Source organism: Globicephala melas, chromosome 17, assembly GCF_963455315.2.
Source record: "Globicephala melas chromosome 17, mGloMel1.2, whole genome shotgun sequence".
Lineage (NCBI taxonomy): Eukaryota > Metazoa > Chordata > Mammalia > Artiodactyla > Delphinidae > Globicephala > Globicephala melas.
This window is the reverse complement of record NC_083330.1, coordinates 23,169,897-23,196,383: the sequence shown is the minus strand read 5'-3', so window position 1 is coordinate 23,196,383 and position 26,487 is coordinate 23,169,897. Positions and strand designations below refer to the sequence as shown.

The window sequence follows — 26,487 nt, the reverse complement described above, 5'->3', positions numbered from 1 at the left end:
CAGGAGAACATGAAGAATATAAGGGAAAAAGAGCCACTGGCATGTCGAAAGAACCTTCCTGTTTTTGCCACTCAGTAAGTACAGAAGAGTAGGCGCTCGCGGAGGCAAAGAAAGGGAATCTTCAGGGTCCCCCGAGGAAACTTCTGATATGATAAATAACTTGAGGGTGGAACGTAAACGCCATCCCGGTCCCCACGCGGCCCCCACGATGATGCAGAGCCTTCGCCTTCCCCCTCTTCCCTCTTCCCCCGGGCCGAGTTCCTGCCTGAGCTCAGCCTGCCCTCCCCGCCCGGCCTTCCGTCCGTCGGTCCTTCCGTCCGTCCTCCCTCCAGCGCCGACGCGGCGGAGCGCACCAACCGGCGGGGTCAGGTGATTGGGTGACGCCCCGGCGAAGCGCTCCCCACCGCGCGCGGGCGGCGCCGCCGCGCTCTACGCCTCCGGGGGGAGGGGACTTCCCGGGAGCCGCCGGCGGAGGACGGGAGGAGCGCGGCGGGCGGGCGGGCCGAGCGGGGACTCGCTGCCGGCGGGCGGGAGACATGGATCGCGGCGAGCAAGGTGAGGGCGCGGACGCCACCGGCACGGCGCCTCCGGGATGGGCGCGAGGTCCGGCGCGGCGCTGGGGTCCGAGTCGGGGTCCGGCGCGGCGCGCGGCCTGGCGCCGGAGCAGGTGCAGAGCCTTCGGTGCCTGCGCCGCGAGTTGCATCCCCGATCCGGATCCGGCGTCCTGGTGGGGCCCTGCTTCAGGGAGCGGCGCTGGCGGCCGGAGAGGGCGGATGGGGCGCGCGTGTGTGTTAGAGAGAGAGACGAAGCAGAAAGAAAAAGAGAAGGTCCTGGGAGGCGGCGGAGGGCTGGCGCCAGGCTTACCGAGCTGGGGCTGCAGATCGAGATGCGCTTTGGTGGAAAACAGTACCCAGGGAGTCGGGTTCAGCTCGCTCTTGTGACCGGTGGAAACTGAGGGACTGAGGACAGTAGGTTGTTTCGCCCCGCAAGATGGGCACGTGAAGTCCTCCCCACCCGCGTGTGAAGACTTTCTGCCCTCTTCTCCTTAACGTGGTTAGGATTTTGGGTGGCGTTTGAGCCCCTGGCGATGGCTTTGGATGCAAACATTTAACATCCCCCAATTGTGGAGTAGTGGCTACGGGTTTATTTGCAGGCGGGGAATTTTTCATAGCAAGGGTCCTCTTTTACCCATCAAGGTGAAACCCCCCAACACAAAATCCCTAATCTGATTACTGTAGCTTTGGATGCACTTGTTTTTGAATATAGTGTAGTAAGTGAAATTGCCTCCAGTTGAGTCATTGTTTAAGAGAGATGTGGCAGTAGTATGGCAAGGTTTTCGGATTTAAACATTGCCACATCCTAGAGATCTTTGCTGATAATAACCCACTAACAGTAACCACAGATTCGTGGCACGCTTTTAAAAAGGTATATAAACGCTAAAAGAAAAAAAAAAGAGTAACGATATTAAGGTAAATTTTAGGAAGTGGGGCATAGGAATTATTCCTATTTTGAGTTCTAATACAACAGTTTTCATTAATTTTTTTTTTACCCTCCAGTATTTACTTTCATGCATGTGAGTTTTTGTTGAAATAAAACCATATTCCATATATACTATTTTGTGTTTTACTTCTGATAAGTTGTAAGATAGAATCTTTGGAGCCTTCCAACCCTTCCTTTCTCCCCACCCCTCAAATTAATCTCACACCTGACATCTGAGTGTGTATATTATAAACATTTTATACAATATATTTTTTTAACTGTCAGTTCTTTTCTTTTTTAACATCATTATTGGAGTATAATTGCTTCACAATGTTGTGGTAGTTTCCGCTGCACAACAAAGTGAATCAGCCATATGCATACATATATCCCCATATCCCCTCCCTCTTGCATCTCCCTCCCACCCTCCCTATCCCACCCCTCTAGGTGGTCACAAAGCACTGAGCTGATCTCCCTGTGCTATGCAGCTGCTTCCCACTAGCTATACAATATGTAATATATAGTGCATATGTAATACACTATATATACACTTGCACACATATTGTCTAGATTTTATACGTCTTGAGGTTAGAAGCATATACTTCATCTTTGTCCACGGTTGGGTAGCCTGGTGATTTGCACATGGTAGATATTTAAATGTTTGAGTCAAAAAGCCCCTCACAGGTCTTATATGTATTGTTAGGAGGAGGCCTAGGGGCCACCAAATAAGCCAGCATTTTTTTATCTGGATTTTAATGGGGGCAATGAGGGTGTCAAATATGTGAACGTTTGTATGTCTTACGTTGTCATATTTAACATAATGATGTTTTTAGAATACATAACTGTATGTGGTACTTGTCAAAGTGGACAGAGCTGTGTTTGACTCAGGTGAGTGGAGTGACTAATTTTTTTTAGATTTTGTATTCTAGTTTGGCTGGTAAGAGTCACAGCCATTAGTACTTCTGTAATAGTCCAGTTTGCTGATGCACTCTGTGTGTTTTGTTTTTTTAAAAAATAAATAAATTTATTTATTTATTTTTGGCTGAGTTGGGTTTTTGTTGCTGTGCGTGGGCTTTCTCTAGTTGCGGCGAGCGGGGGCTACTCTTTGTTGTGGTGCATGGGTTTCTCATTGCAGTGGCTTGTCTTGTTACAGAGCACAGGCTGTAAGCACGCAGGCTTCAGTAGTTGTGGCACACGGGCTCAGTAGTTGTGGCTCGCGGGCTCTAGAGTGCAGGCTCAGTAGCTGTGGCACATTGTCTTAGTTGCTCCGTGGCATGTGGGATCTTCCCGGATCAGGGCTCGAACCTGTGTCCCCTGCATTGGCAGGTGGATTCTTAACCACTGCGCCACAAGGGAAGCCCCTTTGTGTGGTTTTTGTAGGACTAGTTTTTTTTTCTGTGTGTGTGTGTGTGTGTGTGTGTGTGTCTAAGACATATTTAATAAATTTCTTGGTTTATAAGAGGAGTCTTTTTCCGTCTCTAATTTTCAGATGTTTTCTTTGGTCAGGATATTTGTTAGTCATGTCAGTCCTTGCTTTTAATTGTCATTCTTGGACGGCTAGGGAAATCCATCCTCTTAAAGTGGAGAGTCTGGAGACTTGGCTCTAAACGAAAGACGAGCCACCTGCCTGGGCAAGGTCAGCTGACTCACCGCACAGCTTTGCTGTCTTAGAACCACATGGCCTTTCCTTATACTTTTGCTTCCTTCTGCCTGTCTCCTTTGCCTTTTCATCTCTATGTTCCCACAGCACATAGTAGGTGTTCAGAAATGTGTGTTGACTGCCTCAGATGAAAGGGAAAAGTGCCCAAGAGCAAGTACCTTCAGGTTCCTGTAATCTCCGATGTCCCTCTAAGTTGGTCATTTGCTTCCCACTTCCTCCTGTACCTTTTTTCCTCTGTGTTTTAAAGAAGCAGAAATCTGGTTGGGTGGAGAAAGTTGCTGATAAGGCTGCATTGAGCGTAGAGGGTAAGTTTACCCGTCAGGTCTTTGAACTGGTAGAGGGGATGCCTCAGTCTTCAGCGATTCCATAGACTCCAGGCTGAGACGGAGAAGGAAGAACCTGCGTTTGTAAACCTGCACGTTCACCAGCAAAGTACGTTGGCTGAAAGAAGGTTGGCTGTGATCGTCACTTGAATTTGTGATTTTTTTCGAAGTATCTAAAACCAAATCAGAACATTTTAGAATTTGTTTAATTTACTTTTTTGGTATGTGTGGAGTTTGTTGTGTTTGTCCCTTAAAAAAAAAAAACCTCTAGATGCAAAATTAAATGCCTTACCTCTTGTCTTAAGTACGTGTCTCTGTTGAATTGTCTCCTTATCCCTTACTTCTTAGGAAGTTGTCAAAATCTATCCTTTGCTACTGGTTTTTAACAGAGCTATGAAGTTTTAAAATGAGCAGTTTACCTTTGTTTTCAACCATGTATTCTGAATGCTTTTTAGTATCAGCCTGAGATTCTGTTTTTCCTGTCCTCTACTATGCCCAGACTTTGTATACGATACTCTACTTATATTGAGAGCAGTCAACATCAAATGATTTAAAATGTACCGGAAACCACATAGTGCCTCTCAGGAGTTATTACGCGTTCAGCCCAGCAAAGCACACTTAACGTGTGTGCTATTTCCCACTTTGAAAGTGCAGTGCGGCCGGCTAGCTAGAGAAAACATTGTGGAAAATATCTCCTGACTGCCTTTTATGGGGCTGAATAGATAATTGTACTCGAGTACTCTTCTATGTTAGTAATAACTTGTCGTTTAGCACCATTATATTGAAGTGACAGTCACCTAGCCACTAAGCATTTTATCTGTGTTTGAATTAAAACACTACCACCACCAAAGCTTTATATTTTAATGGGGTGAGGGAAGGCTGCTGGGACTGAAACAGCTGGGGGAGGAGAAAGCTGTAAGAAAACCACGACACAATAATAGGTTACTATAATTTCAGCATGGTAATTATGCCTTAGAAATAACAGAAAGGTAAGGTGTCGCTCATTTACAGGTAACACAAACATAGGGATGCATGGATAACAGTTTTGAGGGTCTGTTCACAAATCTGTGGGTGTGACCCACCCAGGTTCTTGGTGTCTTTGGGCAAGTCTCACTTTCCGTATGGTGCTAATGTCTTTGTTAGCTCCCATTCACTTCCTGCATTTATTTTTATGCAGCAACCTGCCTAGTCCCTAGGGAAAAGCTGAGTGGTAAGAGGGGTTGTGATCCTTCAGAAAGATCTCAAAACCGCAGAATCTGTGTACACAATAAAAACAAATGCAATCACGCTTCCAAACAGAAAAGAACACCCGAATCTCCTGAACTTCTGTGCTGCTGGTCCTTTTGTTGGAGGCTCACATTATTTTATTTTCCTTGTGGGGTTAATTATTTCTCTTTTAATTGTTGACTGTTGTAAAAATCTCTTTTCTGAGACTCTTCCAAATTTTATTTAAACTCGCTGGGTACCAGCTGTCCAGAAACCATAATCTTAGCAGTGTGTTTTTTATTAGAAAAGTGTCCAAGGGATCAAGGGATTTAATGTTTAGTGGAAGTTAACAAAATGTTTAAATTAAAAATACTTCTTCGTAACCGAGAGTGATTGTTCATTTTAGTAAAGTCAGAAAATACAGATGGAGAAAAAGAACATAATATTACCTATAATCCTAGTCTGGAAAATCACTGTTAACGTATTGGTTTATATCCATCCATGTATCTATCCTTTTAAACAAATCACAAAATAATCTCCTATTGACTATTTCATCTTATATCTTGCCTCTTCTCCCTTTTTACACTCAGTATATTTTAAAAATACCCTTCTCCAGCATCATTTTGACTAATGTGACCAGGTAATTAATGCACATGATACAGCGTTCAGAATGACTAAAAGGTTGCAAAATGTAAATCTCCCTTCCATTCCTGTCTCTGAGGCTATTTCCCTTGGGTAGTGATGTCACCATTATTAACAGTTTCTTCTCTATCCATCCAGAGAGATTCTACTTACATAGGTGTACACACATGTATTTCAATACTATATATGTATGTGTGTGTATTATATAAGCTGTAGCACGCAGATTATTTAGCGTCTAACTTCTTTCACTGAAATACAATGTGTATTTTAGAGATCATTGAACATAACGTTATATAGAGCTGTTTCATTTCCAGGGCTATTTGTAGATGTCTATCTGTAGATGTACCATGTTATGTACCATAACAGGTGATGTTTATCTGGTTCCCTATTGATGGACATTTAGGTTTCCCCTAATATTTTGCTATGAAAGCAAAGCTGCAGCAAATAAATCTGTATGCAAGTTATTTGATAAATGTGCCAGTATGTCTGTAGGAAGAATTCTTAGAAGAATGTGACTGTTCAGTTTTGATGTGCTAAATTCCGCTCCATAGAAGTGGTGCCAGTTATTCGCCACCAGCAATGTGTGAGCATCTGCTTCCCTCCATCGTGCGCCCAGGGTGTTGTCACACTTTTTCATCTTTGCTTATCTTGTAGGGGAAAAGGAGTTTCTCAGTATATGCTTTATTATATACTTTTCTTAATATGAAGGCGGTCGTACTTCTTTTGATATGTTTGAGATCTAGATTGCATTTTCTGTGACATGTCTGATCATATACTTTGCCAATTTTTCTTTTCTCTTTTTCTTCTTGACTTATAGAATGTAGCCCTCTGTCCATGACATGAATTGCTAATATATTTTTTCCTAGTTTGTCATTCCTTTTTTGACTTTCTGGTGATATTTTCCAAGCAGAAATACTAATTGATGGTGGTTTTTATTTATAGCTTCTGCTCTTGAATCATTCCTAGAAATGGTATTCTCACTTTGAGTTTATGTTTTTATTTTTTTACATTTAAATCTTTCATCCATCTGGAGATTATTTTGATTAAAAAATGGGAGTTATGAATCTCAACCGCCTGCCAGCCCCTCAGCTGGCTACTCAATTGTCCAATACCATTCACTGACTAATGGCTCTTTCCTTTACTAATTTGACACAGTACTGTTATCGATACTAAAGTCCTGTATTATTTTCTTTCCCCTTGATCTGTCTGTTCATTCCCAGCAACTAAACGGTTTAAATTATTGTAGCTTCGTAATATGTAAAAATGTCTGGAAGGGCTAGTCTCTCCTGTTCACTCTGTTTTTCTTCTTATTGCTAGAGTTTTTCCTAGCTATTCTTGCCAGATTTTATTTCCAAATGAACATTAGAATCAACTTGTCTGGATGCAAATTCAACAGAAATCCGTTTGGTATAGCTTTCTTCCCTCCCCGTTGCTCTCCCTCTCTCCCCCCGTTTCCCTTTCTCTTTCTTTTATTGGACCTTGTTTTTTTCTTTATTGAATGTCCCAGTATATGTTCATCATAGTCGTACTATACATAATATATATATAGTTTTGTATTGTATTTTGGATACTATTAGATAATCAGAATTTTAACATGTCATTTAAAAAAGTATCTCCAAACTACGTTTTTTGATGACTGTACCCTTTCAGCATTTGATGTTTATTTAACTGTTTCTTTGCTGGAATATAGATTGCTTTTCATTTTAGCTATTATAATACTTTAAAGAGAAATTGTTTTAAGATAAACTTCCTGAGACAGGACAAAGGATGTCAGTATGTCTAGGCCTTTCATGCCTGTTGCTAAATCGCTTTCTGGAAAACATAATTGTTACTGCTTTTTTTATTGTAGTAAAAAATGCATGACATAAAATATGTTATCTTAGCTATATTTAAGTGTACAGGAGAGTATTGTTAACTATATGTACCTTATTGTATAAGAAATCTCTAGAACTTTTTCATTTTGATGACTGAAACCATGCACCCATTGAGCAACACACATTTCTGTCTCCACACAGCCCCTGGTAACCACCATTTTCTTTTCTGTTTCTATGAGTTTGATTACTTCACCTACATCATTAAAGTGGAATCATGCAGTATTTGTCTTTTTGTGACTGACTTATTTCGCTTAGCATAGTGTCTTCAGGATTCATCCATGTTGTTGCATATTGTGGGATTTCTATCTTTTTAGAGGCTGTATAATTTTCAGTATATATGTATGCCCCATTCTCTTTATCATACTTTATTTTCTTTATTCATTCTTCAGTGGGCATTCAGAGGTTGCTTCCACCTTTTGGCTTTTGTGGGCATGGGTGTGCAAATACTCTTTGAGTCCTGTTTTCCATTCTTTTGGGTATATACTGTAGGAAAGGAAAATTTACTTCCCCTACCCTTCTTGCTTCTTTGGCTGGTCTGATAATCAGATTAACGTAGGACAGATTAACAGGTGAAAAACAAATTTAGTTACATATGTGCGGGGGTTTTACAAGAATATGAGACCCACAGGCATTCAGGGAATTGAGACTTATATGACATTCTGTGTTATGGAGGAGGGGGTAGGGTTCTGGGTCTTCAAAGAGAAGGAAGACGATCACAGGAAGATGGGAAGAGCAAAGGTTTGGTAAACAAATGTTTGCCATGCCACGCAGGACAGCGGGATCCAGGGAGGACTTTGATCTCTAGGCCCAGTTGAGCTACCCCCAGCTCAACACCTCACCTGTGCTCTTTGTAATTATCTCTTGTGATAGTTCCCTTCCTGGACTAGACCCTCTATCTAAATCCTTTTAGGCAGGTAAGGCAGAGGTAAAAGTTTTTCCTGAATCTGCTGGGTCTTGAATGCCTTCAGCTCAAAATAGTCCACATGCCAGAGTGGTATATTTGAGGGAGACTTGTTCTGAACCCCTTCAATACCCAGAAATAAAATGACTGGTATATATGGTAGTTCTATTTCTAGGTTTTTTTTTTTTTTTTCTTTTTGCAAACTTCTATACTGTTTTCCATAGTGGCTGAATGGCTGTACCATATTACATTCCTACCAACGGTTATTTTAAAGGGAAATGGGAAGGTTGTAGGGGCCATAAAACTGAAGAGAGAGGGAGCCTGCATGGGTCCTAATTTTTCCACATCCTCAGCTACACTTTTTATTTTCTCGTTTTGATACTGGCCTACCTAATTGGTCTGAGATAATATCTCATCGTGGTTAGGATTTGCATTTTCCTGCTGGTTAGTGATGTCGAGCAGCTTTTCATGTGCTTGTTGGCCATCTGTATGTCTTCTTTGGAGAAATGTCTATTCAAGTCCTTTGCCCATTTTATGTTTGGATTATTATTAATATTTTCGTCAAGTTGTAGGAGTTGTTTATGTGTTTTGGATACTTAGCCCTCATGAGATATATGGTTTGCAGATGTTTTTCTCCCATTCTGTAAATTGCCTTTTCACTCTCGGTTGTTTCCTTTTCTGCAAGATGTCATTGCCCTTTAAAAAAAAAAAAAAAAAAAGAATTATAAAGCTTATAGGTAAAAAAATGCCATCTCTTTTCATTTAAAATTCTTCCACTTGCTAGAAGGGCTGTAGATGATATTAGCCGTTTGTGTTCCCCTTTTGAGATTGTTTGCTCCTTCATTTTAAAATTGGGATCTTAGTGCCTTCTTTGACCCTCACCCCGCTCCCCTGTTCACATTAAACCTTTGTGTTTTGTGGCAAGTATTTATTTTTTTCTATTTTTATTTTGGTTATGTTGAATCTTTTATGTTATTTTTACTAAGAAAAGACATTATTAAGAGCAGATATTTTCTCGGTGACAGTCTATAGAGTAAGTTGCGTGGCTCTGAGTTGCTTTCAGTACTTCCTTCTCTGTGTCTTTGTGTCTTCTGACGCTTTTGTAATCAATATGAAAAGTCGTGGTTTTAGGCAAGACTAGTCATTTACATGCCTTGGCTTATAGGCGTGGTGAATGTGTTTCATATTACAGCTATGCAAATGTAAATGTCAGTTTAAACATGATGTAAGACATGACCTTATAAAGTTTCAGATTGAGAATAAACAGGATTCAACTTCACCCATTGTATTTTGAGCTTTGTTGGAGGCATTGTGGTGTGGAAAAGGAGCTTATGGTGCAATCAGTAGGGCTGTAGGAATAAAGATAGTTGTTTATCCACCCCACTAGGATCTGTACTTGGCTAGAAATGAAGTGTCAGTAGGAGAAAGTTCTTACGTTCGTATTCCCGGCTCTCAGTTGAGTGTGTGTGTAGTAGGTACTCCATAAATATTTGTCTTATTGCACATACATTCATTAGAAAGATTTCTAACCTATATAAAATCAGATGGGATTAGATAGAAAAGGTTAAGAATTAAGGAAAGTTAATTGTTTGGCAGGGAGACAAGAATACATGTTCCAAATGTGCTTATAGTTTTATATATAATCACTGAAAATCTGGTCTGTAAATAGAAACCAAACTGGTACTTTACTTCCCAAGTATATATGTAAGAGTGCGTGTGTATACATTTACAGATAGAGGAGGAGACAGTGCTGATTAAATTTTTGTTCTCCAAAGGATGTTGGATGTAGTGCTCAGTAAATACTTTCATAAATATGTTTTCTATACTATTTTATTGAAGGTAGTTATTTGATGCTAATGTATCCTGAACTTAGGAGGCAAGGATGGTGTCAATACATTTTAGAAGTTTTCTTTGAATGCAGTTGAGAAGGGTAATGGGGTTGCTGACAGTGGTGGAAAGGGTTTGCTACTAGTTAACCAGAAGACAAATTATGTAAAGAGGGAAAAATGCAAACATTTTGGCTGGCTGGGGCATTTTAGCAAAGGGGTGACCAACTTTCCATTTTGGTATATACTGAGGGTATCACTTCCGGTATATCACTTTATTAGTAATCAGAATGGTGATGATGATGATTCCATCTGGTTTTTGCAGAACTCTTTCTAATTTTTCTTCATATTATTCCATTTCCGTCTTTCAGTGCTGCAGGGTGGTAGAACGGGTATCATTTCCATTTCACACATGAGGAACCAGAAGCTGAGTGACCATGACCTCCCCATTCTTACTCTACTAGATGTGGAGAGTTTTACAAAAACTTGGTCGCACACCTGTTGTCTCTAAGAGAGTAACCTAGTGGCCAAGAACAATTTAAACTACATTTGCAAACAGTTTAAAGGACTGGGGACACTAAGTACTTTTTAGAAATGTTTCCTTCCAACTAATTAAAACAAAATTGGAATCTGAAGGGACACCACTTCAGGCCCTGCATTATAATGACCTAAGTTTTCCAACTGGGGTTTTACTGGGTCACATTTAGTAATACTACTACTACCACTAATGCCAGCAACAACAACATCTGCTGGGTATTTTCTATATACTAGGTCTGTTCTAAATGCTTTTTTTTTTCATTTTGAAAATTTTTGTAACAAATCTGTGAGCCACACTCATAATATCCTTGCTTTACAACTGAAGAAACAAAATGTGAAAGAATGAAGTAATGGGACTTCCCTGGTGGTGCAGTGGTTAAGAATTGGCCTGCCAATGCAGGGGACACAGGCTCGAGCCCTGGTCCAGGAAGATCCCACATGCCGCAGAGCAACTAAGCCCATGCGCCATAACTACTGAGCCTGTGCTCTAGAGCCCGCGAGCCACAACTACTGAGCCCATGAGCCACAACTACTGAAGCCTGCATGCCTAGAGCCCGTGCTCTGCAACAAGAGAAGCCACCACAATGAGAAACCTGCACACCGCAGCGAAGAGTAGCCCCCGCTCAATGCAATTAGAGAAAGCCAGCCCGCAGCAACAAAGACCCAACACAGCCATAAATAAATAAATAAATTTATTTAAAAAAAAAAGAATGAAGTAATAACTTCTCCAAGGGCACATAGCTTGATGCAGACAGAGCTGGGTTTTAAATCTGAAATATTTGGCCATATAGTTCATGTCCTTATGCAACATATTATACTACCTAAAAGTTCTATATCATGTCCCTTTTCCTTTCAGAGGTGTTCAAAAGGATGCCACGCTATGGTAGCTACCATGGGAAGGGCGCAGTAGGACTTGTATCTACACCAGACTATGGCCATGTGTCTGTCCTCGTGCACCAGAACTCATTGTAAATGTTCAGGGCAAAGAATGCTTGACCTGAAGTTACGTCTGGGTTCAAAATTTGGCTTCATCACTTTTTGGTGATGAGACATCGGATCAGTCCCTCAACCTCTTTGAGGCTGATAATACCTCAACTGTTTGCGAAAATTGAGTAAAAATCTGTGACTAGCACTGGGGTTCAATAGATACTGATTCTGAAATGGAATGTGAGCATTTCTGTAAAATGCTAATTCAGTGGTTCCCCATTCAAATTAAACATTTCGCTTATTTATAGACAATTATGATATGATGTCTGCCCTCAGGCTTACAGGCCAGGCTGAAGAAACACACAGAGAACTTGGTCACTGTAGTCAAGTGGAGGTTGTAAGGGCTGCATGACAGGCTGAGGAGAAAGTGAGCAACTCTGGCTGGTCATCAGGAGAGGGGTCTCATAGCAGGTGACCTTTGAACTTGGACTTGAAGGCTAAGTAGGTGAGAGAAGGAAGGGTGAGGAAGGGAATTTGGGAAGAAGGTTCAGAGGCGTGAAAGGGCTGGTGATCCTTAGAAGTTCCTTGTGGCTGGAGTTCTAGGTGGTCGCTAGGGGTGTGTGAGCACTCTTGTGCACTGGGATCAGGAATCAGGACTCTGTTCTGATAGGCAGGTGGTAGGTGGGTGGGAGTTTAGTTTTAGAATAGCATTTTGCCAGCTGCATAAGAAGGTACTAGCAAAGCAGGCAGGGGGTATCACTGTGTTCCACGCCAGAGGTGGTGGTGCTGGATTCCCGAGGGATCTTTGGTAGAACAAGTCAGATGTGAGGGGAGAGGATCTGAGGATAGGAAAGAACAGACAAGGGCTTTCAGATCACATGGAAAACAGGAAAGAGAGCAGAGGCAGGCAGAAGGAAGGGAATTCCATTTGGAGTGTGTTACATCTGAGGTCTGTTCTGTTTATCCAAACCTGCATAACAGATCACCCCAAAACCTAGTGGTTTAAAACCATAGCATTTTTTGTATGGTCACAGATCTGTAATTTGAGCAGGGCTTGGTGGGGACAACTTGTCTCTGCTCCACTCAGCTCAGCTGGGAGGCTTGCAGCATGAGGCTGGGCTCATCCAAAGCCTCACTCACTGACACGAAGGTGGCTGTACTGGGGAGATGCCAGCGGCTGGGGCTCCTCGGGCACCTGACTCAATCCCCATGGTCTCCGGTGAAAACAGCATGACCTGTTTGAGGATGGTGATTTGCTTGCCTGTGTTGAGTACTGTTTTTAGCTGGAGACCATGTTCTTGACCCAGCAGCATACAGCCTCAGTGTGCCTGGGCTTCTTATGTGTTACCCCAGGGCCCCCAACCTGTGGGGCCTAAGAGAGAGGCAGGCAGAGACTGTGTCTTTGCGTGACCTAGCCTTGAAGTCACGTGGCATCACTTCCTCCTCATTCTGTTAGAAATGCGTCACAAAGACTGGCCGAGATTCAAGGAGAGGGGAATTAGACTCCACTTTTGGTGAGAAGAGTGTGCACACGACAAATGTGTGCACCTGTTTTAAAACCACCGCCAGGTCCTTGTGGGATGCTGGTGTGGATGGGTTCATGGGTGAACTACGGATCTTGAAGAGAAGGATCTGGGACAACCTAAATGTCCATTGACAGAGGAATGGATAAAGAAGATGTGGTACATATATACAGTGGAATACTACTCGGCCGTAAAAAAAGAATGAAATAGTGCCATTTGCAGCAACATGGATACAACTAGAGATTTCCATACTAAGTGAAGTAAGTCAGAGAAAGACAAATATCATACGATGTCACTTATATGTGGAATCTAAAATATGGCACAAATGAACCTATCTATGAGACAGAAACAATCATGGACATAGAGAACAGACTTGTGGTTGCCAAGGGGGAGGGAGGGGAAGGAGAGGGATGGACTGGGAGTTTGGGGTTGATAGATGCAAACTATTACGTTTAGAAAGGATAAACTACAGGGTTCTATTGTAGAGCACAGGGAACTATATTCAATATCCTGTGATAAACCGTAACGGAAAAGAACAGAAAAGAAGAATGTCTCTGTGTGTATAACTGTGTCACTTTGCTGTACAGCTGAGATTGCCACAACATGGTAAATCAACTACACTTTAATAACAAAAATTAAAAAGAAAAAAAGAAGGAACTGGGCAGGAGAGCAAGGTTTGGGAGACATGTGATCATTTGAAGCTATTAACTATTAGCGTATTACTTACATATTAGCACATGTGACATTTGAAGCTATTAAGTTGCTGAGACAGCCCAGGAACAAAAGTAGAACAGAACATGGAATCTGAAGATTTCAGGGCAGGGAGAGGAAGGTACAGGAATAGGGAGTTTAACTTTCAAAGGCCCTGGAGAGGCCAGGTAGATCGAGGGGGGACAGTAGATATTGGCTTTGGTGTTAAGGACCAGTCATGGATAATGCTGAGAGATTCAATCTCCAAGGGTTGGGAGGGGGTTGAGGAGAATGGAGAGGGCAGAACCCATGGATTTGGGGCCTGTGAGAATGGTCAAATGTGGTTTAAAGAAGAAAAAACAACCCACAAATTGAGAGACTGCTCTTTCAAGAAGCAAGGTGGTTTTTTTTGTTGTTGTTGTTTTTTGCGGTACGCGGGCCTCTCACTGTTGTGGCCTCTCCCATTGCGGAGCACAGGCCCCAGACGCGCAGGCTCAGCGGCCATGGCTCATGGGCCCAGCCGCTCCGCGGCACATGGGATCTTCCCAGACCAGGGCACGAACCCGTGTCCCCTGCATCGGCAGGTGGACTCTCAACCACTGTGCCACCAGGGAAGCCCCAAGGTGGTGTTTTAAAGGGAAATTTGGATTACATCGGTGATTTGCTTGCCTGCACTGAGCGTTGGTTTTTGTTTTCATGCGCAGAGAGGATGCTTGTTTGACCTCTGTGCATGTTTGTAAAATGAGAGAAGAAAGCGAGGCAAGGGAGAATAACTGGATTTGCTATTCCTGTATATGTCACTGGTTTTAGTTAAGATGCTTTTAATGCGAAATGTATTTTAATAGTCCTGTCCTAGAGTTTGACCTTCAAGGCGCTCAAGTCTGTAAGCAGTCATTCACTTTAATGTGTAAGAGCCTTGCGGAGAATAGGTATTTATTAAATACCTGCAAAACGAACGCATTATACATTCTCTGGGTGGTATGAGAGCCAGAGAAGCAGTTTAGCCTCGAGGTGACATTATAGTCAAATCAGAGTAAAGCTGTGATGTTTTTCTAAACCAGTGATTTCTCAGGGCAAACCTGAATTGTGAGCCCCCCCTTTTCATCGTGGAACGTGTCGGCTGCGGGGCTGATTTATGCAGTGTCTGAATTTGTCAAACAGCCTCTTGAGAGATGATTTTCCCTCCAGAGAGGCTGTACCCGCACTGGAAAGTCAGCCAGCTGTTCTCCTTGGGTCACGGTTGACCTTTCAGTCGGTTCTCCTGGTGGTTTTTCAGTGGGTGGCTGCTGTTCACTGCTTCAGGAATTCAATGAAGATTTTGACTAACAGTAAAGATAACATGACAGCTTTCTCTTGGTTTAGGGGCTTTTATTTTTTCCAGAATTACAGTCTCTTCCCAAACTTCCTTCCTCTTTTTAGCCCTGAGAAGAGACTCCAGTCCTGGGAGCCTTGCTGCCCTGCAGGTGGCCTCTGACTGGGGCTGTGGTCACTACCCATGAAGGTCTGATGACATTGTCCTAGTCTGATTATTCTCTTCACAATGGCAACTGTAGCTGTTAAATTTGAAATGCAGTGACCTCTGATGTAACAACCAACTTTTCAAAGTATACTAGGTCCCCAGTGTTCATGGCATCATTACTTACAATTGGCAAGTTATGGAAGCAACCGAAGTGTCCATCAGCAGATGAATGGATAAAGAAGATGGGTATATATACAATGGAATGCTACTCAGCCATAAAAAAGAATGAAAATTTGCCATTTGTAGCAACATGGATGGACTTGGAGGGCATTATACTAAGTGAAATAAGACAGACAGAGAAAGATGTATGTATGATATCAATTATATGTGGAATCTAAAAAATACAACAAACTAGTGAGTAAAGCAAGAAAGAAGCAGACTCACAGATATAGAGAACAAACTAGTGGTTACCACTGGGGAGAGGGAATAGAAGAAAGGCAATGCAGGGATAAGGGAAAAAAAGGTTATTATGGGATTATATGAAGTCATATGTGTGAAGCTTTTGAAAGTTGTAAAGCACTATAGAATTTAAAGAATCTTTCATTCAATATAAAAAACAAAGGAGCAGAGTGCACTAGGTCGCTTTGATAATTCCCTAAAATCCAAAGTGATGCATAAACCTCAGATCCCGTGTCAGTCTGTCCATTCCCCTCAGTTCGGGTGTGTGCACGGTTGTTTCTTTCAGTTTTCTGTTGTCCATCTTTGCTTTTCCCTTCTCCTTCCCTTAGCCTTTTTCTCGTTTCCCATCTTTTTACTGCACCTAATTTCCACTTTCTTCTTTCTCTTTTTAATCTTTTCCCATTTGGGGACATAAAATGGAACTCAGGAGTTTTGTTGCTTTTGTTCTTTTTGTTTTGCTTTTACTTAAGGGATTTCATGGATTTATTCAATATGTTTTGTGTTTCCTATTAGTATTAATTTTTTTTTCTTTAGGAATAAAAAACCCCCCTGAAAAGAGGTTTCCTAGTTTGTTCATTTATTATTAATTAATTTCATTGCTATTGTGAAGCTAATTTAGGTCTCTCTCTCTCCCTCCCCCCCCCCTTTTGGTGTGTGTATAATGATTCAAAGCTTAGAAAAAAATATTTCAAGTTATTAATTGGGAATTTTCAAAAATTATACTGTAATGGTTGAACTATTTGGGTTTCTCTGTGTGAATTCTGGGCAAAGGTAGAAACACTTGGAGGCCATATCATTTTTAAAACTTATTAGCACCCCTATGTTCATAGCAGTACTCTTCACGATAGCCAAAACATGGAAACAACCTAAATGTCCATGGACAGATGAATGGGTAAAGAAGATGTGGTATATATACACAATGGAATATTACTCAGCCATAAAAAAGAATGAAATAATGCCCTTTACAGCAACATGGATGGACCTAGAAATTATCATACTAAGTGAAGTAAGAGAAAGACAAAAATCATGTGATTATCACTTATATGTGAAATCTAGAATATGACACAAATGAACTTATCCATGAAACAGAAACAGACTCACAGACATAGAGGACAAACTTATGGTTACCAAAGAGGAAAGGGGGTGAGGGAGGGATAAATTAGGAGTTTGGGATTAGCAGATGCAAACTATTATATATAGGATAGATAAACAACAAGGTCCTGTTGTATAAGCACAGGGAACTATATTCAATATCCTGTGATTAACCATAACGGAAAAGAATATGAAAAAGAATGTGTATATATATATATATATATATATATGTATAACTGAATAACTTTGCTGTATAGCAGAAAATAACACATTGTAAATCAACTATACTTCAATAAAATAAATTTTAAAAAATAGAGGAATTGAGGGAAGTGTTAGTTGCAGTTCTAATCAGGTGCCATCCCAGGATGTGGACCTTTGTCGTACTGTCACTTCCACCTCGGACTCTGGGCACGTTGGCAACCAACAGATGCTCCAGCTTCCGGAGCTGAGGGAGAGGTTGCTGGATGGGTGGCCCCTTCCACCTGGGCTCCTGGTACTGTCACCGGCACTTGCCTGGGGAGAGCATCAGGAATCCCCCCGCTGACTCTCCTCCTGACCAAGATGCCTGTCTGCTCAGCCACCCTTTTGCTTTTCAATTTTATTTATTTATTTAATTTATTTTTGGCTGTGTTGGGTCTTCGTTGCTGCGTGCGGGCTTTTTCTAGTTGCGGTGAGCAGGGGCTACTCTTCGTTGTGGTGCCCGGGCTTCTCATTGCGGTGGCTTCTCTTGTTGTGGAGCACGGGCTCTAGGCACTCAGGCTTCAGTAGTTGTGGCACGTGGGCTTCAGTAGTTGTGGCTCTCGGGCTCTAGAGTGCAGGCTCAGTAGTTGTGGCTCACGGGCTTAATTGCTCCGCGGCATATGGGATCTTCCCGGACCAGGGCTCAAACCCGTGTACCCTGCATTGGCAGGTGGATTCTCAACCACTGCGCCACCAGGGAAGTCCCCTCACCCTTTTGCTTTTGACAGTGAAATGCCATTGGGGGGATTTTTTTATGTGTGTTCATTTTCTCACTAATACCAGTACATCGCACCCATAGTTGCCACACTGAACAAGAGAAAAATGTTGTTGTGTCCTTCTCAGTGTGTCCTGCCACAGAGAGCATGGCAGTTCTGCTTGTCTTTTCTTTAGAGTTTGGAAAAGGTGAATGAAAGGGTGCAGAGGGCAAGCTGGGGATGGTTTTGGTCTTTCAGCTTTGGAAAATTTTGAAATTCTTAGTTCTTTTTAACCACTACTGTGTGCAAAAAAAAGGGAATTTTATGTGGTGATGGTGCTAAGACATTTATTCGGTGCATCCTGGGTCCTGGCTCCAGCCAAGCAGTGGTGGGCAGCGAAAGCCTTATCTGACACTCGCATCAGCTCTGGGCAGATGTCCTCTTTCCCTTCCATTTTCCTGATGAAGGAGTTTGACGTGTAGGGGGCTTAAAGAGCTCCCTAAGGTCGTGTAGTTTATCTGCAATACTTTACCTCCTCTCAATCACGTAGAGAGATCTTATTTTAAGTGAATTTGTTATAGACATAGATTTACCTCAATGGAGCTGATTTACTTAATAATACCGAGTCTCAAATGTAAGGAATCTTGCCTGTGAATCATTGTGGGAACCACGGATGAGTGAAATGTTTTGATGCCCGTATGGCAAAATCCTTGGGACGGCAAATCAAATGCGGTCTCGAGGTGGCTGTTGTGGACAGAAGGCTTTTGTTTTTGCTTTTTGGAAGCAACTATGGCCATCGTCAACTTCCTTCAGTTACTGGGCATTGTGGCGCTAAAGCAGCTGCACTTAACATATTTAGTATTTTTATATGCTTTGCAGTAATTCTTTATCATTTTGGGGAGCATAGGTTAAACATAATTTTAGTGGAGAAGAGTGTAGAAAAGCAAAGCAATAAAACATTTCTTTTTCAAAGATATTACATAATTATAGACTGTAATAAAACATTCCTTTTAATAAAGAACCTAGTGATCCCTATAATTTTAAGCACTCCTCTCCCACGTTTATTTGTTCATGCGTAAGCATCATTCTGTCTTTGAATATCCACGTTAATTAAAGGACAGATATACTAATGGAAACATAAACATGTTCTAATGAAAGTACAAACCAAGGTGCAGGCCTTATTTTCTTTATTCAGTCATATTTGTCCCCTCTGCCCTCCTCCCCCCTGCCCTGAACACACCCTGTCGAGTCAGGGTTCAGGCTCTTACTCATAAGCGTTTACTTGAAACACAGGCTGCTTCTTTGGCAGGCCTTCAGGAGGTCAGTTTTCCTCGGTTCAAAGGGAACCCGAGACTTGCTTGTGCCTGACTTCTTTCACATAAGAGATCTGCTTTAAAGCTGGCTTTGCCAGGCACAGTTTTGAGTATTCCACGCAGGGGGCCTTTCGATGGGGGTGGGTGTCGAGGAGGACGGGTGTTTTCACAGCAGCGTTGTGGACCTCCTCTGGGAACTGCAGCTGTCTTGGGTCACCCATCCGAGCTCAGACGGCTCATTTCTGCCCACGCGGTTCTGTCATTTACTGTGGTGGGCGGACCTGGCTCCTCCAGCCTCCCCTGAGGATATGGCTGGCCCCTCATCTCGGGATCAGCTCTCTACCTCTGGGTGCAGGGGCTGGGGATGAGGATGGAGACGGGATGGGGGAGGGAAAAGATGTTCGGGATTGACGTGCTCCCGAGGTTGGAGGGCTGTGGTAGGGAGGTAGAGGCAGGGCTAGCCTTCTTCCTTTCTCCAGCTGTTACTGGGCATTGAGAAATGTCTGTTCTAGAAGGTGCCTTTCAAGCCCGCCCACCCCAGGAAGGCAGAGCTTCCCAGAGTTGCAGTGCTCTTTTATTGAACAGAGAGGCGCCAGGCCCTCGTTTATACTGAAAGCTGCTTATCAGTAAATGCTTAGGCCTTCTCTGACAAATATTGACCTAAAGGCAGTTATATTCTGTGTCTTGCCTCTTACCTTAACTTGTTTCCTAACTCATTTAGGCACAGATATATTACAGTAGACATACTGCAAAATGATCTTGTAATATAGCTTACACCTTACTCTTTTCATACTCTTTTTCTCAAGTTTTAAGTCTGTTCTCTTTAATTCTTTTTTTAATTTTATTTATTTTTGGCTGTGTTGGGTGTTAGATGCTGCGTGCAGGCTTTCTCTAGTTGTGGCGAGCGGGGGCTACTCTTGGTTGTGGTACGCGGGCTTCTCATTGCGGTGGCTTCTCTTGTTGCAGAGCACGGGCTCTAGGCGCATGGGCCTTGGTAGTTGCAGCACGTGGGCTCAGTTGTTGTGGCTCACAGGCTCTAGAGCGCAGGCTCAGTAGTTGTGGTGCACGGGCTTAGTTGCTCAGTGGCATGTGGGATCTTCCTGGACCAGGGCTCAAACTCGTGTCCCCTGCATTGGCAGGCGGATTCTTAACGACTGCACCACCAGGGAAGTCCCTAAGTCTGTTCTCTTTAGAGGTAAAGTATGTTTTTGTTTAATACTCTTTTATTTTGTTGAAGTATAGTTGATTTACAATGTTGTGATAGTTTCTGGTGTACAGCAAAATGATTCAGTTATACATATATGGATAGGCACATTCTTTTCCATTATGGTTTATCACAGGTTACTGACTGTAGTTCTCTGTGCTCTACAGTAGGACCTTGTTGTTTATCCATTCTCTATATAATAATTTGCACGTGCTAATCGCAAACTCCCAACCCACCCCTCCCCCACCTCACCTCCCCTTGGCAACCACAGGTCTGTTCTCTGTGTCTGTGTCTTTACTACTGTTGATGTGGCAAATCTTTTTCTTTAATTGGATAGTTCTATTATATGAGGTTATCACAACACTCTTTGCTTCATCTTCTCTGGGTAAAGAACCCAAACTTCTTACATGGATAGAGCTAAAAATTTGGCCTTGTTAAAGGGAGAAAAAAAAAATTGGCCGAATGGTGGGAGATGAGAAGGAGAACTGTGCTTCCTTTTAGGCTAAAAAAAGAAATTATTTTTCTCTGTACCATGGAGAAACATGGTCCAGAAAATTGAATGGCATACAGCTGTTTCTTTGTAGTTCTGCAATCACTTCGAGCATGGGGTTTTGCTTGTGTCAAAGAAGAAGTGGGTTGTGATGACCTCGCAATATGCGAGAGAATAAAGCTTTACACTGGAGTAGCTGATGTTCCCAAAACCCCAGAGTGAGAGTGTACTTTTATCTAGCTTTTTCTCTTCAGTGAAATTTGAAGAGCACTTGCTATAGAGAGTGAAACTTTTACTTGATCTTTTGTGGCAAAGTTAAGTAAGAATATCTAGGCTGTTTTAGATGTTGGCTGTTAAAATTTTTGTATGTGTCAAGGGTGACACGATGCACTTTTGATATCAACTCAGCTAAGCTCTCACCTTTAAAAAAATTTGGAAGTGGAAAATTCATAAATCTTTATAAAATACCATTTATTTTTATCCCTGGGTTAGAGCACGACTTGTCATAGCATGGAGATTAATAGGTCACCTCTTACTGCCATCTCTCAACTGAAAATTACGTATAGCTAATCCTATTTTTAAACATATAGATTTTTGTAAACCTTATTTTAAAAAGGATTCCTAACTACCCTTGTGTGTTTATCTTTATACATATTAGCAGTAATGGTTGATTTTCTTCTGATGGTCAAGTTGAAAAATAAAGTACAACGTTTGTGTATGTCTTTGTGTGCATGTGTGTTTCCAGGTCCCACTACCCTGAAGGAGGATGGTCAAGGTTAGAGGCATAGTGGCTAAATGTGTGCACTAGGATTTGTGACTTAGGTTTCAAAGCTCCCTTTCTTGTCACCTGCAAAACAGCCCCAGCAGGTGTACGGATGACAGCTGGGGTGCACATGGCATTGGCAACTGCAGTGTGTAATGCTGAAGAATCGACAAAACAGGACAACAAAAGACTTTAAAGTCTAGCTTTTCCAAAACAATGTCTGCATTGTTCTTTTTTCTCCTTTGGTAGCTAGCTGTCCTTCCTAGGAGAGTTGACTGTCCTGCACTCTCTCCACAGGCACACCAGTAGGACCAGCTGAACTCCGTGGAGAGTTCTGGAGTAAAATTCCTACTGGTCTTGTTCTTCCTGTTTGTGACCTCCCCTTTCAGCAGGTCTTAGGGAACTTCCGCTCTCCCATTCCATCAGCTTTTCCTCCGCCGCAGCTGCATAGTTAACTCTTCCCCAATCTCCACCTGTAGTATCTGAAAAAAGTTACTTTTAATTTATGGAGCAATGCATGAATACAATCTCCTTGTTTAAAAAAAAAGAGTTGGGGGGCTTCCCTGGTGGCGCAGTGGTTGAGAGTCCGCCTGCCGATACGGGGGACACGGTTCGTGCCCCGGTTCGAGAGGATCCCACATGCCGTGGAGCGGCTGGGCCCGTGAGCCATGGCCGCTGAGCCTGCGCGTCCGGAGCCTGTGCTCCGCAACGGGAGAGGCCACAACAGTGAGAGGCCCGCGTACCGCAAAAAAAAAAAAAGAGCTGCGGGGGAGAATATAGATAAAGGTGATCGCTCAGAGACCTCAGTTGCTGTGAGTCCTGTCGGTCCCTTTCTTGGGGATGTGTAGATAGACCCGTGTAGACAGCAGCCCTCTAGCTTTTGCTTGCATCAGAGGGCTTGCACAAACATGTATTGCTGGACCCAGATCGCTGATTCAGTCCTTCTTGGGGTGGGGGGAGGCCTGAGAATTTGCATTTTGAGCAAGTTTCCAGATTCAGGGACCACACTTTGTGGACACTCAAAGAATTGATGTGTGTGTGTGTGTGTGTGTGTGTGTGTGTGTGCGCGCGCTCACCTTTTAAAAAAGCAATGCTCTCATACCATATGTGCTTCTGTATTAGTGTTCCAGAGTGTAAATATGCCTTAGTTTGACTTGTTAATGGGCATTTTGCTTCATTACAGTATTTTTAAAAATCTATTATAAACGAATGCTACACTGAGCATCTTTTTTTTTATTCCTGTTTTATGTAAGCAGGTTTGTCTAGGGTAACATGAAGAAGTGAAATTGCTGAGCATGTATATTTTATTTCATTTTTGTTCTAATAGATGCTGGTGTCTCCCTGACTCTCTGTGATGTTCACCATATTAATGCCCAGCCCTGGGTAATTTGTTTTAGTCTCCTCCTAATCTGGGGCTAAGCCAAGTTGCTAGGAAAATTATAAAAATGTGCTGACTGGGCTCTTTACAAATTCAACATGAAATGAGCTTCGGGCTGCTGGCCAGTCTTTTTTCATTTTTTGCGGACTTCCTAAAACAGTGATATTCAAGTTTTTTTTTCCCCCTTAATACCCTTGATGGATAAGAAATGCCCTCAGTAACAATGGCTCACATAGTTTCTAGAGGGTTTAGGTCCAAATGTATCTTTTTATGTGAAGTCATTGTTAGACTTCTCCAATCTTGGATATCCCCACCCCTCCACCCCCATCAGACTCTCTATATTTATAACCAAATGCAACATTCTTCATGCCCTCCACCTTCAACACCAGTTATTCCTCCTTTTCTGTTCTGTCCTGGGCAGGGATATGTGCTAGGTGAGTCGGCAGGTGTTAGGGGCTGTAGTCATATGTAAGTGCAGGGTAAGTGAGTGTTACATCTCAGCACTACCATTCCTAATACTTAGGATTTCATAGATTGGTGAAATTAGAATTGGGGCTGGGAAGCTCACACTGGCTCCTCAAATCCTGTTTTGCCAAGTCATTAAAACCAGCCAACAAAAAGCCACCATTTCTAAAATTAAAATATGAGATTTTTAAACATCCCTCTACACCCTCCAAAATCAGAAAGAATACCCCCGAATAAAGGTTATGACTTTTAAGTTCAATTTCGAGAAAATGAACTCAGACATTTTCACTTGTCTCAGACAAGTGAAAATGTTGATTTAGTCTGGAGTTACAGCATGTAAAGGAAACTGGTCTTTTCAAAGATTTGATGTCTGTATTAGGCTTCCCTGGTTTGTCAGACTGTCCACGGTGCTGCCATGGACTGCTGCGGGTGGGATGGCCCTATATGCCAGGCGCTGAGCGAGGTCCTGGAGGGAAAGAAGCAGAGGAAGGAGTTCTTACATTTCAGCAGCTCCCTGGTAGTCTGGCTTCTTCTATAGCACACAGACTGCTTTCCCATGAAGATGTGTTCAAACTTTTATGGAGACAGCTGCCACGCTTGCCCAAGATCACTTGCCGTCAAAACCTTTACTCATATCGCTCACTTCTGGCCCCAGGCTGGGCTTAAACAAGATCACTATCGTATCTTTGAGCTTCTTGGGAGAATCTGCTTTTCACGCAAGGAAAATTCTTTTTTGTCATTAAGGAAACCTAAGTATCTGTTACCTACTTTTACGCTTCTGCTTTGGGATGTGAAGATACCCTAATGAGTGACAACAGAATTTGTGCTGATTTTAACACGAGGGCTTCCCAAATACAGGGCAGCCTCTTCCAGGAATACTTCAGCTGGGCTTGAGACAGTTGTGCATTTTGAACCGCATGGGGTGTGGGGAAACAAATTAAAAACTAACCAACAGAGTAACTCATTACAATATTAATTCTTTCCAAACAGCCAAGATCTAAGAGGCTTATTAGATTTTAGATACAGTGCTTTATTAAATCTTCTTCTGTTACAACTTATTGGATGAGGTACTTGAGGGGATAGAAATGACCTAAAAAATGGGAAAACCCTTAGGTTTGATTAAAATAGGCACTGAATACCATTTAAAGAAATAGACACTGAATACCATGTAAAACGGGTAGGCCAGTGCCTGCCTGACACCAAAGGAACCAGTTGTGGACACTCCCTTTCTGGATTTATTCCAGTGAATCTGATAGAGTGTTTTGGGGGAATTGCCTGGTGGTCCAGTGGTTAGGACTCTGTGCTTTCACTGCTGAGGGCCTGGGGTCAGTCCCTGGTCAGGGAACTAAGATCCTGCAAGCTGCGTGGTGCGGCCAAAAAAAAGAGATTGTTTTTGAAGGAAGAGTGAGTGGTAGGCTCTGAGTCATGTGTGCATCTCATGAACTTCCCCAAGAAGGCTGCTGTTCTGAAACCTAATAAGTATTTAACATAAGGGCGGGGTGGGGGGGGGACATCTGATGCCCTTGCTGGCGCTGAAGGACTTACTGCAGTTGCTATGGAGAGATGGGTGCAGGTGTCAGCTCTGTGTCAAGACACTTGGGCCTTTCAGGAAGGGAGCAGGAGTGAAAGGTCATTTAACCTCAGTCAGCTTGATTGTGAGGAGTGTTGATCAATTTCCTTATGGTTTCCCACATTGTAAAATGTCACCATTTTTTACTGTTCAGTATTTTTTAAAAAAAGTATTGTATTATTTTAGTCAGAATTGGCTTCCTGTTGCAAAATCCTGGTTTTGTATGTTGGTAAAATTAAGATGTAATTTACTTACTAGTTGTTTGGAATATTATCATGAGATTCTTCATAGTAGATGAAAGAACAAAATATTACAATATACACTTGCCTGACAAGGATTACTTTCATTTGAAGAAGCATGATTGCCCTGGTTTGCTTCTGACTATACCTTGAACTTTTTTTTTTTCTTTTTTTTTGCGGTACGCGGGCCTCTCACTGTTGTGGCCTCTCCCATTGTGGAGCACAGGCTCCGGACGTGCAGGCTCAGCGGCCATGGCTCACGGGCCCAGCCGCTCCGTGGCATGTGGGATCTTCCTGGACCGGGGCACGAACCCGTGTCCCCTGCATCGGCAGGCGGATCTTCAACCACTGCGCCACCAGGGAAGCCCCCTTGAATGTTTTTTTAAAGCTGATTACAAAATTTGTCAGGTATAATTAAAATTTTGGAATCTTTTACATGGATTTCACCTTGTAGATTAACCAACAAATGAACTATTAATTGTGGGGTTTGCGATTGTTTAAAAATGTAATCTTTATAATTCATGAATGTTATGAGACCATAAATAACATTGTTTTGGAAAGTGTTTTGCTTCTTTTTGTCTGCTTTGGTGCTTAATACAGTGTAATGTACTAGAATCTTAATAGACATGCTTTATGTTGAAAACTGAACTATCTAATCCTTAGTAGGTTTTTTAATGTTTCTACTTTTTTAGTCCCCAGAGTAGGGTTCTGTGATACCTGTAAGTTCTAGAAATAATAATTTCTAGTTGATTGGTCAAATTAGTTGCTTTTAAAGTGGTGGACATTGTGCTAATTATGAAGCTTAAAACACACACACACACACAAGAAATGAATCCATGGCTCTGGCACCTAAGGAAGGTATAGTCAGGTGGGGGAGTGCCAACATATAAATTAGGTACAATAAGTTCTTTGGGGTGATACTACATGGAATTAGCCTAGAATATACTTATGGGTGGCCTTTTGCTAAGTTTTAATGAGTTCTGGTCAAAGAGAAAATGTATGTTTGGAAGGAACCAATTTTTTTTTTAATTTAATTTAATTTATTTATTTTTGGCTTTATTGCTGCACGTGGGCTTTCTCTAGTTGCGGCGAGCGGGGGCTACTCTTCATTGCAGTGCGCAGGCCTCTCATCGCGGTGGCTTCTCTTTGCTGCGAAGCGCAGACTCCAGGAGCACGGGCTTCAGTAGTTGTAGCACGCGAGCTCAGTATTTGTGGCCCACGGGCTCTAGAGCGCAGGCTCAGCAGCTGTAGCACATGGGCTTAGTTGCTCCATGGCATGTGGGATCTTCCCCGACCAGGGCTCGAACCTGTGTCCCCGGCATTGGCAAGTGGACCCTCAACCACTGCGCCACCAGGGAAGACCAGAACCAAACTTTTTAATTGGGGCTTTATGTAGGTATATAGGTGAATTTGGGTGTTGTCTCCCCAACCCTAGAGCCTCTTTTGGGATTTGTAGCAACAAGGGCAGTAGAGATGGCTTGACTTTGGGTCCTCATGTTAGAGCTTAGACTCTCCGATTTGGGGCACAGCTTCTC

The 26,487-nt window shown here is 42.5% G+C and overlaps 1 protein-coding gene across 1 annotated transcript in view; it reads left to right on the top strand.

Annotated features, from left to right (window-relative positions):
• The first annotated feature begins 286 nt into the window (after positions 1–286).
• The window catches only part of TPD52 (tumor protein D52), a 121,305-nt gene continuing 95,104 nt past the window's right edge, over positions 287–26,487 (top strand). Inside the window, exon 1 of the mRNA XM_060287002.1 lies at positions 287–555. Coding sequence (XP_060142985.1) covers positions 537–555 — 19 coding nt within the window. The 5' untranslated portion in view covers positions 287–536. The remainder of the gene's footprint in view (positions 556–26,487) is intronic.